General features: G+C 41.9%; 1 protein-coding gene across 1 annotated transcript; it reads right to left on the reverse strand.

The window, feature by feature from the left end:
• Nucleotides 1-384: 384 nt before the first annotated feature.
• On the reverse strand, nt 385-15,999 carry LOC115201194 (ral guanine nucleotide dissociation stimulator-like 1). The gene is made up of 17 exons (XM_029764609.1): nt 15,473-15,999; nt 10,969-11,258; nt 10,225-10,269; nt 9,969-10,138; nt 9,711-9,868; nt 9,366-9,602; nt 9,110-9,213; nt 8,641-8,725; nt 7,608-7,679; nt 6,512-6,598; nt 6,321-6,353; nt 5,839-5,960; nt 5,342-5,431; nt 3,373-3,499; nt 2,655-2,915; nt 2,146-2,260; nt 385-1,880 (listed from the first exon to the last, which is right to left on the reverse strand). Exons 1-17 carry the CDS (start codon nt 15,494-15,496, stop codon nt 1,741-1,743), a joined length of 2,160 nt encoding a protein of 719 aa, XP_029620469.1. The 5' UTR covers nt 15,497-15,999; the 3' UTR covers nt 385-1,740.
• Between the last annotated feature and the right edge of the window lie 4,151 nt (nt 16,000-20,150).

Genomic DNA, 20,150 nt, shown 5'->3' on the forward strand with positions numbered 1-20,150 from the left:
GTCCAACCATCCTCAGAATCGCAGACCACGTGTAACCACGCCAGTCCAGGACCTACACATCCAGCTTCTTCACCTGTGGGATCAGCTGATACCAGCCACCTGGACAGCTGATGAAACCGAGGAGTATTTGTCTGTAATAAAACCCTTTTGTGGGGAAAAACTAATTCTGATTGGCTGGGCCTTGCTCCCCAGTGTGTGTGCCAGTCTCCCAAGTGGGTGGGCCTATGCCCTCCCAGGCCCACCGATAGCGGCGCCCCTGCCCAGTCATGTGAAATCCATAGATTAGGGCCTAATGAATTTATTTAATTTGACTGATTTCCTTATATGAATTGTAACTCAGTAAAATGTGTTTAAATTGTTGCGCTTATATTTTTGTTCAGTATATTTGTATATTCAATTGACAAGTGCACACAGCCTTGCCTGACGACTCAAACTGAATTCTTCCGCTGCTCTATCATTGGTAACAGACTTCAGTCAGAGTGCAATCATTGAAGTCGTTTGTGGCGACGTCAAAATGAGGGGTGTTGTACAAAACAAGGCATTAGCGGTTGGATCATCTCTAACCCATCAGCATATCAAAGCCAATGACTAATTTTCAAAACACCGATTTACCTGTTTACGTGTTCTGGCTCAACCCCATCAGTTTCTGGGACCAATCAGACGGTCTAGAATGGATTTCCATTCTAGAAATCATCGGGGAGGTACTCAGAGAAACTAACGTCCGTGGGCGTGGCGTTTGGCCGGAGCAAGGAGTTTGGGTAGCTAGGCAACACAGCCATGGTGGCCCACTTAATCATCAAGAGCATTATAGGAGACAAATAGAAAACAATGTAAAATGAACAGAAAAAAACTAAGTATTAACACTGAAATGCAACACGGAACCATTTACAACACACACATTATTATCACCATCATTTAAACTTTGACAGTCTGAGTCCTTAAATGTTTGTCAGTTTCCCCTCTACAGCAACTGACTATAGTGTATGTGGAATGCTATCCAGCCAGTCAGGGCAGCCCCTCCTTTCGCACGCACAGCCCCAATCAGTATCGCCATGACGGCGGGCTGATACCCTGGGGAACATAGTGATCCGGGTGAGAACATTCCCATCCACTTCTCAGGTGGCAGTGGCAGGCCGTCTCCTGTGACCTAATTCCATTTTAAGGCTCATGGGTTGTCTCTCCCTGTTGGGAAACGTCAGTCATCTGTCTCATTAAAACAAATAGATGACTGGTTTTGCTCAAGGGAGAAGAGACAATAGGAAACAACTATTATGTGTCTGTATATTGGCGTGTGACTGAGGGAGAGAGCATCACAGTCACTGCTGATGCTGATCCAATGTGACTCCTTTCCACAAAGTAAAGCACCTCAGGGAAGTCTTTGAGGAATGTTGAGTGTTCAATGGTGGAATTCATGTAGAGTTCGCTCCACCAATAAATAAAGGACATTCTGTTCAATGGGTTTCAAAATGTAGCCCCAAATCTGTTGTCTTCAGACGTATATACACAACACGTGTATTTTACATGAAGTGCCATCATACTATCATCTTCCACCTGTTCCCCCCTTGGCACCAACTTGACAACAAACCAAACAGGGGTCTGTCCATCATGGAACATTTAAACATGATTTTTGTCATAAAAGAAAGTTATTAAAAACAAAACTACAACCAGCTAAATGTCTGTACAAAATCCTTTGAACTCAGTCCTAGTTTGCAGTTACTCATCATTGCCATAGAACGGTGTCTACTTTGAATAACGTCCAAGGCTGGAAGTAGCGCACAGAGGTTTCTTTTGACCCTTTGGACACTGGTGAAGAACAAAGTCAAAGTTTGCCGACGTGCACATGGCGTAGAAGACGTTAGCTTTGTCCGGAATGAGTAACTCTGAAAAACAGAAGATGTGGGGGTTGGTATGAGAAAGGAGAATATTACATACAGTTTCCCTACACTATTAAAAAGTCCCCTTCAATCATTCCAGGACAACAATATCTTCAGTAATATTTCTACTGTAGTTCAGTACAGTTAATGCCAAACTATAACAACTATCTTTGCTTGACCAACACTGATCTGCACAGTGATGTGGCATCTTTGAGTGGGCATATGTAGTGGGCATATGTACTGTGTAAGAGCATTGACTGTTTTAGCTCACCTCTTTCCTGGGAGATCAATTGTGTGAGGGTGAAGTCTTGACAGGTCAGGTGCTCCAGGTTGTGTTTTTCCAGGGCCCTCTGGATCACCTGGGCAGTTTTGTCCTGACTAGTCAGCTGAGAAGGACGCAAGTCAAACAAGCAGTTAATATGCTACAATGAGGAAGTGAAGGGTTTGGCTGCAAAACCTCCCTTCAACCAACCAGAGTATCTTAAATAACACAACCCCCCCTGACTTTGCTGATAACTTCTTTATTGAGGAAAAATGTACTTACTACGACTGTGATATGTGGTTGTCTCACCTAGCTATCTTAAGATGAACGCAATAACTAAGTCGCTCTGGATGAGAGCGTCTGCCAAATAACTAAAATGTAACCAATACAGCAGTTCTTATCTTAGATTTCATCATAACTAAATGTACAGAGCTAGAGTACTATACACATGATCCCTTTACATTTCCATAACAGGATCCCAAGATCATCCCTACCACCAGATCCCAACCCAAGCTCACCAGGATGCTCTTGTACATGTTGCCGTTGCCAGCCTCCACACTGACCCTCACTATACAGGAGTCAGCCACCTGTCTGTTGTAGAGGGGGAGGGAGGTCATGGACACAGAGCGCTTGTGATGAGAGGCCAGCAAGGGTTTAGGGTGGGCAGCCACTGGAGCAGAGAGGTCAGGCTGAGAACTGGAGGAACAACTGGAGGGAGTGGAGCCATCCGGGGAGGAGGGTATGGCCTCCGCCACATTTTGACAGGAGCTGGACATAGACTGGGACAAGGTAGAGAGACAGAACATGCATGAGTGCCATTGGAAATAATGAATTAGTCTTCCAGTTTGTCTGTCTGAGATATTGACCTCACTGACAACTGAAGTATTGAGCCATGCTTCACCAGAGAGGCATGTGCTAAGCAAACACCACTCCTGCTTGGCTTCAAGGACCTGGTCAATTGACATTCCAGTTCTCAAGGACATCAGTTTCAATGAGATGTCAATGGGGATCCCTGTTATGAATGGGAGGTTATATAAAAAGCCACATAATGGCAATTACTTTTGAATTGCTTCATGGTGTAACTACTGGTATTAGTAAAGTATAACTAGAGGATGTTTTGTAGTACAGTGTGTTCTATTAAAACATTTGAAACAGCTTTAACCAGGGTGAGCAATGACTGACAGAAAGAAAGAAACAGTCAGAGGCATGTCTAAAGGGGATAGGAGAGAGCTGTACCTGCAGTCTGAGTGTGGAGGGAGGGGTGGAGAGATCCTCCATCTCAGAGCCACTGGACCCTGAAGACGACACACTGATCTGGTCTGCATGATTTTTCCTGCTGGATCCCTCACTCACTTTCAGGAGTCTGCAAATACACACAGTTAGAACTTTGCACTAAATTAACAAATGTGGTCAACGTACACTAGTAAAACCTTAAATACTGCATTTTGTCATTGTTCTTTTACAGTTGTTGTTTATTTACAACAATGTTAAAATAGTTGTATACAGTTGAAGTCGGAAGTTTACATACACTTAGGTTGTTTTTCAACCACTCCACAAATTTCTTGTTAACAAACTATAGTTTTGGCAAGTCGGTTAGGACATCTACTTTGTACATGACCTAAGACATTTTTCCAACAATTGTTTACAGACAGATTATTTCCCTTATAATTCACTGTATTACAATTCCAGTGGGTCAGAAGTTTACATATACTCAGTTGACTGTGCCTTTAAGCAGCTTGGAAAATTCCAGAAAATGACGTCATGGCTTTCGAAGCTTCTGATTGACTCAAATGATGTCAATTAGCCTATTGGAGGTGTACGTGTGGATGTATTTCAAGGCCTACCTTCAAACTCAGTGCCTCTTTGCTTGACATCATGGGAAAAATCAAAAGAAATCAGCCAAGACCTCAGAAAAACAATTGTAGACCTCCGCGAGTCTGGTTCATCCTTGGGAGCAATTTCCAAACACCTGAAGGTACCACATCCATCTGTACAGACAATAGTACGCAAGTATAAACACCATGGGACCACGCAGCCGTCATACCGCTCAGGAAGGAGACGCGTTCTGTCTCCTAGAGATGAACGTACTTTGATGCGAAAAGTGAAAATCAATCCCAGAACAGCAGCAAAAGACCTTGTGAAGATGCTGGAGGAAACATGTACAAAAGTATCTATATCCACAGTAAAACGAGTCCTATATCGACATAACCCGAAAGGCCGCTCAGCAAAGAAGAAGCCACTGCTCCAAAACCAACATAAAAAAGCCAGACTACGGTTTGCAACTACACATGGGGACAAAGATCGTACTTTTGGAGAAATGTCCTCTGGTCTGATGAAACAAAAATACAACTGTTTGGCCATAATGACCATCATTATGTTTGGAGGAAAAAGGGGGAGGCTTGCAAGCCGAAGAACACCATCCCAACCGTGAAGCACGGGGGTGGCAGCATCATGTTGTGGGGGTGCTTTGCTGCAGGAGGGACTGGTGTACTTCACAAAATAGATGGCCTCATGTGGAAGGAAATTTATGTGGAATTATTGAAACAACATCTCAGTCCGTAAGTTAAAGCTTGGTTGCAAATTCGTCTACAAAATGGTCAATGACCCCAAGCATACTTTCAAAGTTGTGGAAAAATGGCTTGAGGACAACAAAGTCAATGTATTGGAGTGGCCATCACAAAGCCCTGACCTCAATCCCATAGAACATTTGTGGGCAGAACTGAAAAAGCATGTGCGAGCAATGAGGCCTACAAACCTGACTCAGTTACACCAGCTCTGTCAGGAGGAATGGGCCAAAATTCACCCAACTTATTGTGGTAAGCTTGTGAAAGGCTACCTGAAACATTTGACCCAAGTTAAACAATTTAAAGGCAACATTACCAAATACTAATTGAGTGTATGTAAACTTCTGACCCACTGGGAATGTGATGAAAGAAATAAAAGCTGAAAAAAAAATCATTCTCTCTATTATTATTCTGACATTTCACATTCTTAAAAATAAAGTGGTGATCCTAACTGACCTAAAACAGGGAAATTGTATTCGGATTAAATGTCAGGAATTGTGAAAAACTGAGGTAAATGTATTTGGCTAAGGTGTATGTAAACCTCTGACTTCAACTGTATATTAGAGATGGGGTGAATACTATTGTCTTGATTAGAATTATCAAGATGGCAACTGCTGTTAAGAGAAGTGTTCAGTACTCACGAGGACAGTTTCTTGCTGAGCAAACGGTGGCTCCAGGCGCCTGTGGAGCAGAGGTCTATTGGAGGCTCCAGGTTTCTGGACAGTTCATAGCTGTGGCAGAACACAGAGAAAACACTTATGAGGCCCAAAGTCAGGGTGGACTTGTCTAAATGTATACAGCCTTTTGTTCCAGCCCTGCACTAGCACATCTGATTCTAAAAGCCTAAACACACTGCAGCCCTGTGTCAACCCCAGCTCTAGATGCGTTTTCTATTAATTTCCTTAACAGGCAAAACCAGGGTAGGGATTATGGGAATTGTGTTTTACATGTCATTTGAGTACTACATTTGGGTATACAGTATATTAGAAAGAGACAATTCAGGTTGTATAAAGGGTTTATTGGCCTATAAGGGGCATCATTTTAAGACATGATTAGGCCCCATTAATCCTTACAAAGCTCACCAGCTCTTTATCTCCTCATTGATCTACCATAAAACCAGTGGGGGACAGGTTCTCACCTCTCCTGGTCAGTGAGCAGCTTCTGGCCCTGCAACCAGGCAGTGATCCTGGTGTGATGGGGCAGGTTGTACTGAGAGCAGGAGGCTTGGAGCTGCCGGATCTGAGAGAGAATCTCAAACTCCTGCAGAGAGAGAGGGAGATCATGAGCCCATGTCAGCTGTGTGGTTGTTATGTAACTTGTCCTGAACTAGTAACACCTGACAACACTTTTAACAGTCATGGGGCTCCAATAAAGGCTGAGAGATAGTCATTTAGAGCAGTAAGCAAACATCCTTAAGCATAAAGGTGTGCACTTTTTGCTTCGGCATATGAAAGTACCACTAAAATGTGGTGGTGAGTGTACCACCAATTCAATGCATGTCATGTCCTATAACAAGGGTGAAATATTTAGACACGTTTGTACTGCATCTTTTGTTTTCTTTACGTAAAATCCTATTCCCTACAGGCTTAGAGATCGAAGACAAAAACAGCAACAACTTACCCTCCTCCTCTTTTCAAAGTTTATGAGGTCCCCCTGTCAAAAATAGCACAACATGCTATTATACTTGACAATATGGAAGATTTATTATCAATATTAAACATTAAGATAGCAATCCGCTATAAGGTAAATATAGAATTAACTTAAAGTAGCTGCCATAACTGAGCCGTCTGTTTCAATGGCTGTTTGCTTACCTCCACAGTATCTGGTAGAGCAGTGTCCAGCATTGTGAGGATAGTCAGGTACGTGCCCAGGTAAGGAACCACCCCACTGGAGGTGCTCTGAGGAGATGACAGTACAGAGACAGCATGTCAGCAGAGGATTCTATTAACACAGCTTTAGAGAATGTGCATATGAAGCTAGAAAAGGTCTTGGTCTATGATTACTGTCCTTTCATAGCCTAGTAATCTGTGGCCATTTGAAACATCAGTGGCTAAGGATAGGATGGCTTCCTCTTGCCACACATGACTCTCTCGGTCTTTGAATAGATTTTTCCTCTAGGGGAATCACTGTAACCTCTTGTGGGTTAAGAGCTGATGGGGTTAGGGGGCTACATGTGACTTCAAGAAGCAGAAACTGCCCCCGCAAAATACTGAGTAGACAATACTAGGTTCCTTCCTCCCCTTTCCACCCCCTATAGCAGCTTATAATAAACTTGTTTTTTTAACTTTCAGATACACAGAATTATGCTATCATTTCTATGTCATACCCCCCTTTTTCTTGATATCCAATTGCGATCTTGTCTCATCGCCGCAACTCCCCAATGGGCTCGGGAGAGGCGAAGGTCGACTCATGCGTCCTCCGAAACATGACCCCCCCAAGCCGCGCTTCTTAACACCCGCTCAACCCGGATGCCAGCTGCACCAATGTGTCGGAGGAAACACCGTTCAACTGACGACAAAAGTCAGCTTGCAGTTGCCCGGCCCACCACAACAAGTCGCTAGAGTGCGATGAGCCAAGTAAAGCCCCCTCCAGCCAAACTCTCCCCTAACCGGACGACGCTGGGCCAATTGTGCGCCGCCCTATGGGACTCCCAGTCATGGCCGGGTGTGACACAGCCTGGGATCAAACCCCAGGCTGTAGTGAAGCTGCAATACTGCGATGCAGTGCCTTAGACCGCTACGCCACTCAGGAGGCCTCTGCTATCATTTCTGTCCATTTAATGTTGCATGGAAAGAAGAGAAAGCTAAACCCAAACTTAATGACCCCCACTATATATAGATATCTCTCATATCTACATATCATGTCTGCAATGTCTCTTACTCAATCTCTCTCTGAAGTATTGCTTACCATCTGTCTGGCAACAGGACATCGCTTGGATATCTTGGGAGAAATGTTATCCATGGCTGTTTGGCTTCCATCCTGAAAAGGAGTCAGATAGAAGCTAAATTCAGTCTGCATTTATGGCCTTCCATTGTCAACCTGTCCACTCATCTGCAATGACCTACAGCATATGCAAAGAGTCAGTCAAATATGGTCTAGGTCAAAACTTCCTTTACCAGCTTATGGGGTCAACACCACATTGGTTGTTCTTAGACACACACACACACACACATATCTCATTATGTAAACAACATATTGAGCTTTTAAAATCCATGCAAACATGTGAACAAAAGCAGTTTTGTGCTAAGGAATATTTTGATAAGAACATCTGTCAAAAGCACAAATACTGTGAGCCTGTTAATACAGACACAGGGAGCACAGGGAGCACAGGGAGCACAGGGAGCACAGGGAGCACAGGGAGCACAGGGAGCACAGGGAGCACGTTAAAATATTTTTCTGGAACAGTCCGGTTGAACAAGGGGTGGACCAATACAGTAAAATGAAATAAAGATGTGAGGCAAATTAAGGTGTTTCTCAAGGAACTGCTGGAGAAATTATCATTAGTGTAGTGTTTGTTGACAATGATGTTAATATCAGCTTATTTGGAAATTCTGAGCAATATGTAGAATATTACTTTAGAGCCCTCTCACTGTAACCAGACCGAATGAAGATTTGACACAAACACCCAGAGCCGACAGAAAAATAGAACACCCTCTCTTTTGCTTTGGGACAATGGCTTACTATTAACACACTGTTACGCAATTTCACTAAACATTAACTTAACAGAAAGATGGGTTTTAATAAGTTGTAAAAGTAGAATATCAAGGTGCTTGAAGATGTAAGTAAAGGTCAACTGCTCACAAAACACTCCATACTGTAAGTATTTCAACAGTGTCATGTTGTCTGCATTATGGTTGTAGAAAGAAAGCATATATTTGTGCAGAGATGCAAGTTAAAAAAATGAAGTTAAATAATTTTTCTTAATGTACTTGATTCATACCTCCACACTGATCTCTCTGTTGCTCAACACACAGTTCTCATCAGGGAAGGTTTCACAGAGGTTATCAAAGATCTCCACGCTGTCCCTGAAGAACAACAAACCACTTAAATCAATCCAAAAATAACACTCAGACAAGACACCACTAGCAACTTTATTACAAAATATATCCTTTAAGCTTCAAAGGGATATAGAGTTCGTAAGGCATGGCATGTTGACCTAAAATTATTGTTCAACTATTCTTGACTGACACAATAAAAATTGTTTATTACATAGTTATGGCATGAAGTACAAACTAAGGTTAGTTGAATAATGTAGGTCAATTACTAGTAAATAATTTCCTTACTAAGCCTTACATTCTCAGAGGATAAGGACACCCTTGTTCATATTTTTTGCCATATTCAATCAATGTTATTGGCCCTCTAGCTTCATGACTCAGCTAACCCTTGCAGTGTGACCCGACAGTCCGTACCTACACACAGCAGCCCACGTCTTCCTCAGCCTGTAGACAGCATTGGACTGAAGGGCAGACAGGATGGCCCTCAAAGAGGAGAAATTCTTCAGCTGCCGACACTCCTGTTTCAGAAAACAGTCACAAGTTAGAGACTGACTAGGGACTTACATCTGAATGCACTGAGAACCAGGTTAACGTTTAGATGTGTAAGAAGGCTGCACTTGGATTTGAAAATGTATCCCTCAAATGGTCCAAGTTACTAGATGTGTCTGACCTGTCCTACTCTGATCCACTTCTCAATGACGCAGGCCCTCTGAGCTGGGCTGGAGGCCCTGTGGACGGAAGTGGGGCTGGAGGTGGGCCGGCAGAGCAGGGAGGTGATGACTCGGTTGGTGACTGCATTAAACTGGGCAATGGTGGCGCTGACGGTAGCAGACAGGTTCTCCTTCTTGTCTCTCTGGGACCACACACAGCCCAGACACTGGTAGGGAACCACCTTCCCAAACAGCCCCTGAGAGACGCACAGATAAGGAAGGTAAAACGGAAAAAGAGTGTTAGCGATCCACTCCTGAGGACACATATTAAGAGCCAGAAGTTATCTTCCATAATTGCCACTTACAGCATCCAGTCGGGTGAGCTGTTCTGCGATGCCTGTGACTGAGAAGTCCATGATGTCACCCTGATCCAGTGGGCTGTCCCATTCTAGGCCTTCCTCCCCTGAGCCCTCATCTTCCTGATTAACCTCAGCCTGGGAAGAATGGCCACCAGTATCCATTTCTATTAAAGGGAGAGAGGAATGACAGAAGGGGATTAACAATGGTATCATAATCAAAGGCAATTCACAGAAAAGGTTAGGAAAAACAAGTGAATCCTGTACCTTCTCTCTGGAACTTCTTAAGCAGAGTTTCAGAGCGCTGGGCCAGTGAACAGAAGGAGGACAGGCTATGCAGATGGTCCATCAGCAGCCTTAGGGATGGGTGCTGAGGAGGATCCCGGAAGTCCTCACTGTACTCCTCCAACCAAGTCTGGATCAGGGGCAACAGACGCCTGAGGAGACAACGTGATGAAACAATGTCTTCCCTGTTTCAGAGTCAAGGAAGTAAATGTGATCAAGGGAAAAGCAGCCAGCTCACCTCCTGTGACATTCACTGTTGTACACGTCTGAAGCCCCATTGTCCCTGTGAGAACAATTAGGAAGAGTGTCAGACTCATCTAAACCGTGATTGTGACCAACAGGGCCGTGGTCCATTCTTCTTCAGACTGTTTTTCTTTGGTCTGTCTCTATGCTCCATTGTTATCCTGACACTGCCCTCACTCCAAACTCAGCGAATAATTGTTGTTGTTGTAAAACCTGTAATGGCTAACTACCTGCTGGGTGCTTATTATCATTACATCAAAGATGCTGAGATAGTCATTTTGTGAGGGAAGCAAGAAAGAAAAAACAATCTGACGAAACTAAGTGACTTTGCATACACAGCGAGAGGTGTTGTTCAAAAACGTCCACTCTCGACGTACCCTCTCATCTGTTTCCAACATAACATTCTGAATCCAATTTGGCTAATCTTATTTGTTACTGTGATAACTCGGAATGTGTCAAAAGAGTTGTGTTTGCAAAACGGTGGGTGAAGACAAGAAGGCAAAAGAAGAGGGAGATAGACATTTTTAGGCCATTTCACCCAATAGAAGATGGGTTTTAATAAGCAGTAAAACTAGAACGTCAAGGTGTTTTCAAACTATAGAGGTCAAACAACCTGCTCACCTCATTTCATACTGTATAATTTTAACAGTGAAATAGCTTCTGCATTATGGTCTGAGACAATGGTCAGGTGAAACATAACAGCAGTTATGAGTACTGTAAACTTAATGACATGGCCCACCTCTGGAAGAGCAGCTCAATGAGTGCACTGGTAGTGGTGAAGGTCTGGTAGGTGGACAGAAAGATACGTCTGTAGTCGGGCTCCTGGCAGCAGGGGTCCAGGAGGTGGCTCACCAGCCGGTTCAGGGTGGCTGCCTTCAGCCTGCGCACCTTGCAGGTCCGGTACTGGACGAAGGCCATGCATGGCCGGGCATCGGTGGGGCTGGCTGGTATCTGGACGGGCTCCCGACGCAGGGTGATCCCATACAACGCCCCCTCCTCAAACTCCTCCCCCCACTCCTGCACTGGGTTCTGGGTGGGAAGGAAGGAAGGAAGAACTCACACGGTGAGATGGGGAGACTGGAGCTCCTTTCAATTCCTTCAATCCTCTATTACCCTTGTATTGACGCATACTGGACTAGACACCTCATTTTTGTTTTTGGAAACACGGAGGTCAAAAGGTGGATCATTAGCAGGTAAAAATAGCCATAGTTGACCACTAACAAACAAGCAGAGGTGTTGACATGCAAACCACCTAAACCCCCCTGATCCACAGTGATGAGGTGGCTATGAGGCTCACACAACAACAAACTGGACCTCACATGCAACACAGACATTTCAGCTCATGTGTATAATAGCTGTCTAGGGGCAGTAGACCACTGACAGGACAGAGCCTACAGACCATAATGACCAGCTTTAAGACCAGATTGATGTTTATGGTCCATTACAGTAAGCCTATACAGAGGCATGCCCGCCTTGTGAGCAAAATGTAGACACTTCACCTGGAAGGTCTGTGATACAGGGAGTGCTTTGGGTTTATCAGTTATTCAGCTGACTGGTGAAAAGACAAACTCATGTTTGCATCTGTACACACACACACTATCACAGATTTGTCTCTGGATATTCACACCTTGGTTTACCAAAGCTAGATTTGGATGAGATTTCTTCGCTTTAAAGGTTTAATTCAAATCTCTCTTAAACACTGTACTGTTTAAATTAGAGAAAACACTGAGCAGAAATGGAGATATGAATTCAATACTTTGACAGCATCCCTTTTTCCCCCCATACATGTTTGCCGATGGAAGAAGTACTCAGCAAGTTACTTTTTGGACATGAATGGCAAAACATTCAGGAGAGAGGTGCTCAAAGTTGCCCCGTTTTGCATACCCCACCATACCATCAGACATCCATGTCTTAATTATTGGAAAAGATACATGGTTAAACAGGGTTGTCAAACTAATTTATTGAATACAAATTATGATTATTTATTTTTTTACCTTTAACGTAAATGATTGCCCAGCCTGTATTCAAGAGCATGTTGTGTCTCAACTGATGGCAGGCACAACAACCTCAGATTATGTAAAATAGGGTCTAAGCTACAACATGTGCCAATTTGAACAAATATATAATTAATGTTTAAGGTTAAAAATATATATAGATATTTTCCAGTGATGAAGACATGGATGTCTCATGGTATGCAAAATAGGTCAACTTTAAGCACCTTTCTCTGTTTTGGCATTCAGATCCAAAAAGTCACTTTCTGAGCACTTCTACAATGGGCAAATATGTATGGAAAGTTTTCTTCAAATCAAAAGGGGTGCTGTCAAAAAGTGACTGACTTCAAATGGAGTTACCCAATTACAACATTTCAAACAATAGTCTGCATATTTAGCAGGACAAGGAACTTGACTCTAATGTATTCCAAAGAACATTGGTACAGAACAACATGAAAAGGAACACAGCTTGCCTATTGAGGACAAGAGCAATGTGGTACAAAGAGACGGCACCTGGGTCTAATAATTGAAACGACGTGATCAAAGAAATCGTAAATAAATCAGCATAATCCCCTTTAAAATATGTAACCTATTAAATCTACAGTGGCAAGAACAAGTATGTGAACACTTTGGAATTACCTGGATTACCTAAATTGGTTAACCAGACTGTTTGTCTATTGTTGTGACATAGATGAAGATCAGATCAAATTTTATGACCAATTTATGCAGAAATCCAGGTATTTCAAAAGAGTTCACATACTTTTTCTTGTCACAGTATCCCTCCACCCACTCAGTCCTACATGCAAGTCTGTCACTAGCCCCCAATCAATCTCTCTGCTCTAATACACACCCCTCATATCTATCCACCTCTTTCTGATATAATTTAGGCTTCCCCCCCTATGTCCCTGTCAGAACTAAACAGTCTGGTTTTAACATTGGCACTGATATTATCCCTGTATGCTCAAAGCAAATCAGAACATTTTAAGTCACATGCCATCTGACAGACGTGCAGATGCGTATGGTGGGCAGAGCACTCAAGGCACATTATAATTATTACCCAGCTCCTAAATTACAGAGGGTTACTGAGGTACAAGGCAGGCAGACGTGCGTCACAACCTAATTATACACACCTGACAAAAGACCAGGCCAAGAAAGAGAGGCACTATTATCGGTGTCGTGAGGGGACCAATATCACACCATTGTCCTTTATGGAATACTGCATTACATTATCTGTAGGCCTACATGAGGCCAAGGCACAGAGATCCTATTTCTATGGGCAAGGATACAATACAGTAACATCTATCTTAGGTGCACCAAACTAAATTCAAAACAGACAAGATTTGTCCAATATTGAGACTGAACATAATGATACAAATTATATCAGGATAGCTCTCGAAAACCCTTCTTCCCCGTATGTGAACTACAATTTCGATGCTTTGTTTTAATGTTTAGAAACATAAATCATAGTTTTCAAACCGGTTTTCGAAACACATTCCGATATGCACCTTATCTTTCATATCAGTGAGAACATTTTTCAAATAAGTTAACTTACTGTAGTAGCTTTGCACAGATCCACAAACTGTGTGTGCCTCCAGTGAGGAACTACACTTCCTCCCCAGTTATGCTTACACACAGGTTAATGGAGAACGCTAGATAGCAATTTAGCACAGGTGGCAGCCTATGTCTTCCGTAAACAAGCGATGTAACATGGAGATATGGCCATGTAGGAACACTAACCCTTAAAGGTCGGTAGTAAATTTAATTCTCGCCGATATGAAACATGATCCTTGTTTCCAATACCAGCGATGCGTTTTAACGTTTAGAACGAGTGTCTGGGATCTTAACAAAACTGCCCCGACCATAAAATACTATTGTCAATCGTTGCTAAAGCAGTTAGCGTCTATTAATCTGTTAGCATTATGATATCACCATGTATTGTTGGAAACCAGCTATAGGCCTAATACTTGTTTTTCCATTCAGGCAGTTTTATCTAATGAATAAATAGACCATGGAGACTAAAAGAGGCACCATCGGTAGTCACAGGACAATGATGCAAATAATAGTCTCACTGACAGATATGCATACACTAAATGCAAGGATATACTGTACATCCATGCAAGATGCATGCATTGGCAATATGTTGCAGTGTTGCTGCCTTATTCATTAGCTGCACATTAGCCCATTCATAGACGCCTTCTGGCCAGGGAAGTTTTGTTAAGAACCCAGACGTTTGCTCTAAGTTTTAACACGAAGGAAACATAAGGACAAGTGGAGGCTGGTGGGAAGAGCTATAAGGTGACAGGCTCGTTGTAATGGATGGAATGGAGTTAATGGAACGGATTCAATCGTGTGGTTTCCATATGTTTGATCCAATTCAATGAACTCCATTCCACCCTTTACAATGAGCCAGTCCTCTTATTGCTCCAGCCTCCTCTAATGAGGACCGTTGTCTTCTCAGGTATCTGTTTCATATCAGCAAGAAATAATATAGAAATAATATACCTATATATATATATATATATATATGTTGTCTTCTCAGGTATCTGTTTCATATCAGCAAGAAATAATATATATATATATATATAACACTACTACCCACCTGTATAGGGTTAGGGTTCCCACACAGCCATATTTCCATGTTACAGCGCTTGTTTACAGAAAACAGCCAGAAGACAGAGTCCACTGCCTATGCTAATTAACTGCTTCTCCAAACACCTGTGTGTAAACAGAAGACTGACGCCACAAAGTGTGTCACTGAAAAATACTGTCTGCTGCGACTGTGTTAAAACCGTGTACAGTAAGTGTATATTAAGCCTATATTTTGATGTGACATGAAAGTAGAGGGCTTTATGTTCCTAAAAAGCATACCACAATTGTGAATCGATTCACGTTTAGATGGTGTATTTGGCTGCCATAACCAATTCACCTCGAAACAGAACATCCAAGGTCCTTAGATTATATGGAGTAACGTTAGGCTCATTTAGTCCATTATTGGGCTATAGCTACAGATGTCTATAACGCTCTGACAAGACAGCACTGTCTGATTTATGACCAACAGGTGTAAGAAGATAAATTAGGCTATTAACCGCATATGACTTTGTTCAAACAGTGCATAACCTATGATTCAAATAGCTTACATTACATTATAGTTCTTAAAATACAGTAAAACTAATAAGATAATAACTTTATCATTTCTAAATGAAACGCATGTCGTACAACCACAAAATTCTTATGCATATCATTGGAAATTACCATTGATATCTCCCATTTTCCCATCTCGTCAGTCACCGCAGAACGTTTATGGTGTAATAACTTCCATCTTGTTCAAACTAAGTGTTGAAGCTGAAAATACACATCCACTTCGAAGGAGTTGAAGTTTACGGCTGCATGGTGATATTAATAAATATTTTACAGAAACGTCTTTCTTTAAACTACATATTTTTAAAATATATATCTTCTTTTTTTTATCTGCGTACTATTCGTCACATTTTGCGGCCGCATACAAGTTACACGCTATCCGTTGTCAAGAGCTTCCCATGGCTGATTGTCAGGCAGATCAATGATCTACACTAGCTCCGCACCTAATGCCACTATCGGTCAATTCTTCAAAGCGAAGCTTGGCGTTCTTGCCTGTAACTCCCAGCTTTTATGCAGTGGGTGGCGGCTATGGGAAGAATAGGCTACTCATTTGACTGCGGTCTTGATGAAAGGGGTGTGCTCTCTGGTCTACTCTTCTGTATTGGTTTGCATATTTCCTACAAAAAACTACATAGGGGATAATCATCTGGTCGAAACTCGATCTCATTACTTCTGCAAGTTCATCTTCTGGTGAGTTTTGGATGCTGAAAGTAAAATCTGTTGTTGGCGTGTTGGCAGCTCCACAACCTATATATTCTATGGAAAAGAAGGGTGGCAGAATGAGCACAATGATAATTAGGGGTGAGTGGGGTAAGTTGAGCCTCCCTTGTTTCTAGGAAACCATACACACAATTGATCATTTGACGAAATGTTTAGGAAGAGGTCATTTCATGGAGTCTGTGAAGGAAGAAACCACATGGAAAAAGTGGTAAGCAAGTTAGGTCCAAAAGATTTTCAGCAAGTCAAATCCATTTGTGTTAGAGGTTTCATGACGCTTGTATCTAAACCAAAGTAGATCATTTTAAGTGTTCTATACATCAGTTGGGGTCTCTATAAGCTTCAATATGAGGTCCTAAACCTAGCATGAACGTGCATCCTTGTAGCTGTGTGGGCTAATATAGTCAAAATGTTTGCGTTGGGGTAAGTTGAGCCAGTGGCCATGGGGTAAGTGAACCAATGGCAAGTTGAGCAAATGTGTTTTCTTCCCAGGCGTTATGCAAGGCATTATTGTTGGGAAATGAGGTAAGAACAAGGCCTGGCTTACGATAAAGGTGTTTTAAAAAAGTACAACGTCTTTGTTAGGTGTTAAGCCTATGTTAAAGGATGCTTAAAATGATTATAATACAAAAGCGATTGTGTTGAATTGTGTTTGGGAAATAGATAGATATGGTTTTAAAAAGGTAGTGTATTTCATTCAGTACATACATTTGTAGGTGGCTTAACTTACCCATACCCGGGGTAAGTTGTGCCAAGAGATAATTTTTTGGGGACAAGCTGTGTTTTCAAAACTAATGTTTACATGATTTCTGATTATTTCCAGGGATACACATCATCCTGAAATATATGTAGATATAATTATTAGATAGAATACTATATTTCTCTTGACGGAATGACACTGAATGTAAAAAATGGCTAAACTTACCCAACTATCCCCTATTGCAAATAAGGACAGAACATAAAAATGTTTTACTTCTCTCCCCAAACACACCCACACTGGCCCAGAGTCTGCTTCCTCCATTGGATAGTGCTTGTCTGTTGCCCCTTTTTCATTCTTCACAGCGAGTTGACAGTCTGGAAGACTGGTGGACAGACAGAGAGCATTGATTTGGTTGATTTGATAAAGCATGTGTGGGAAACAAATCCTGATTTCAAATTTCCTGAAAGAAAGGTCTATTTTGGTAAGTCTCAAATGAGTGAATTCAACTATCTATGGTGCATCTTCTTGAACCTGTTTTTGATTTATACTGAACAAAAATGTAAACGCAATGTGTAAAGTCTTGGTCCCATGTTTCATGAGCTGAATAAAAGATCCTAAATGTTTTCCATATGTACAAAAAGCTTATTTTTCTCAAATTTTGTGCACAAATTTGTTTACATCTCTGTTAGTGAGCATTTCTCTTTTGCCAAGATAATCCATCCACCTGACAGGTGTGGCATATCAAGAAGTTGATTAAACAGTATGATGCTTACACAGGTGAACCTTGTGCTGGTGACAATAAAAGGCCACTCTAAAATGTGCAGTTTTGTTACACAACACAATGCCACAGATGTCTCAAGTTTTGAGGGAGTGTGCAATTGGCATGCTGACTGCAGGAATGTCCACCAGAGCTGTTGCCAAAAAATTTTTTAATTTCTTTACCATAAGCCTCCTCAACACTGTTTTAGAGAATTTGGCAGTACATCCAACCGACCTCACAACCGCAGACCACGTGTATGGCGTTGGGTGGGGGCGAGCGATTTGCACTCTGTTCAACGTTGTGAACAGAGTGCCCCATAGTGGCGGTGTGGTTATGGTATGGGAAGGTGTAAGCTACGGACAACGAACACAGTTACATTTTATCAATGGCTATTTGAATGCACAGAGATACCGTGACGAGATCCTCAGGCCTATTGTTGTGCCATTCATCCTCAGCCATCACCTCATGTTTCAGCATGATGATGCACGGCCTCATGTCACAAGGATCTGTACACAATTCCTGGAAGCTGAAAATGTCCCAGTTCTTCCATGGCCTGCAAACTCACAAGACATGTCATCCATTGAGCATGTTTGGGATGCTCTGGTTCAACGTGTACGACAGCATGTTCCAGTTCCTGCCAATATCCAGCAACTTCGCACAGCCATTAAAGAGGAGTAGGACAACATTCCACAGGCCACAATCAACTTCCTGATCAACTCTATGCGTAGGAAATGTGTCACGCTGCGTGAGGTAAATGGTGCTCACACCAGATACTGACTGGTTTTCTGATCCACACCCCTACTTTTTTTTAAGGTATCTGTGACCAACAGATGCATATCTGTATTCCCAGTCATGTGAAATCCATAGATTAGGGCCTAATGAATTTATTTAAATTGACAGATGTCCTTATATGAACTGTAACACAGTAAAATCTTTCAAATTGTTGCATGTTGCGTTTATATTTTTGTTCAGTATAGTTACTGTTTGTGTAGCCAATCTGGGCCATTTGGCAAAATTATGACCTAAATTTAACAACATCTTTGTTAAAAGTCCTGTGCAGTCAAAATGTCTTTTCCTGTGTTTTATATATATTTCCACACTATGAGGTTGGAATAATACTGTGATATTGTGAAAATTATGAAAATGCCTTTTTAGTGTAAGAGCTGTTTGAAATGACCGCCTGAAATTTCCACCTGTTTTGGTAGAGGGGGGTTTTGGCCTATTTGGTGACGTCACTATGTGGTAAATTAGTTAATAGACCAATAAGAAAGCACGCTCCAAACCTCTCTGCCAATAACAGCTAGTTTTCTGTTTTCCCATCCCCACTCAGACAACTCCCAGACAATCCTAGCAAAATTCTTGCTTGAGAAATTGCTTTTTGGTAAGAAGCTATTTTTGTATTTTTTTTAAACCATTTTAATTGCAAACAATCATGGTAAGGTAGTTGTTATCCACTCATTGTGGATTTATTCCTCGTATTATTATTTTTTCTCTCTGCATTGTTGGGAAGGCCCGTAAGTAGGCATTTCATTGTTAGTCTACATCTTTTGTTTACTAAGCATGTGACAAATACCATTTTATTTGAAGTAGTTCTTTTGCAATTTCTTCCTCTGTCTGGGTGATATCAGTTCAGTACTTTATCAGAATGTTTTCTTTACACTGTGCTTTTGTTATTTTGAGAAGGTTACAGAGAATACCTTGTATTGTTGTTTATCTCCCTAATACAACTTTATTTGACCTCATCTGTGTAATTTGAACTGTATTTCCACCAGGGTAGTCCACCCGTCTTTCTGGATATGTACCCTCCTGTAGGTCTGCTAATTTGTTGTGAAATCCGTCAGTACATAGATATCCAGGAAAAGAGAACAGTTTAGTAAATCATTCTAAAACCATTTAAAAATTACAATAATGATGACTATATGCTAGATTGCACAAATATTGTTTCTCACTCAAGTTTTTTGCCCACACAGACTTCCCTTATTTACATATGAGTAATGTTTGGTTGTACTCCACCCTCTTTCAACAACATTTCTGATTACTCTAGGTTTTCACACTTTCCCGGGAAAGCTCCTTCTCCGCTCAAAGGTGTGCTAACTGCATCCTGTGTTGCGTGGTGACATCTCCTCAAAGTTGTAGCAGCTCAGCCATTGTTGGTGGTGGCACTTCAGGGAGTCTTGGTTCATCTGATCTCAGGATCGTTAAGAACAAATTCTTATTTACAATGACGTCTGACCCTGGCCAAACGCTAACCCGGACGACGCTGGGCCAATTGTGCGCCGCCTTATGGAACTCCCAATCACGGCCGGTTGTTATACAGCCTGGAATCAAACCAGGGTTTGTAGTGATGCCTTTAGCACTGAGATGCAATGCCTTAGACCGCTGCGCCACTCGGGAGCCCAAGACTGTACATTCAGTTTAGGATGAAGGGAGTTAGTCTTTTTTCTATAATTGTAGGAGACTATTAGAAATAAAGAATGCTTCCACTTATTCAATATAATGTCATGTCACAATCATATATTCAGTACATGTGTAGCTTTTGGGATGTGACTGTTTACATCTCAGCCAGATAGCTCAAATGGGGAATAACAATAACACAGTAATATACTGAGTGTACA

The sequence above is a fragment of the Salmo trutta genome, chromosome 1 (genome assembly GCF_901001165.1).
Source record: "Salmo trutta chromosome 1, fSalTru1.1, whole genome shotgun sequence".
Taxonomy (NCBI): Eukaryota; Metazoa; Chordata; class Actinopteri; order Salmoniformes; family Salmonidae; genus Salmo; species Salmo trutta.

Bases quoted from the DNA above. Each gene is read 5' to 3' on its own strand.
- LOC115201194 (XM_029764609.1), bottom strand. From the start codon at position 15,496: ATGGGAAAATGGGAGATATCAATG. The intron at 10,139-10,224 runs GTGAGCTGGCTG...TTGTCTCCTCAG, and splicing joins AACAGTGAATGTCACAGGAG to GCGTCTGTTGCCCCTGATCC. The intron at 6,599-7,607 runs GTAAGCAATACT...TCATCTCCTCAG, and splicing joins GTCCTGTTGCCAGACAGATG to AGCACCTCCAGTGGGGTGGT.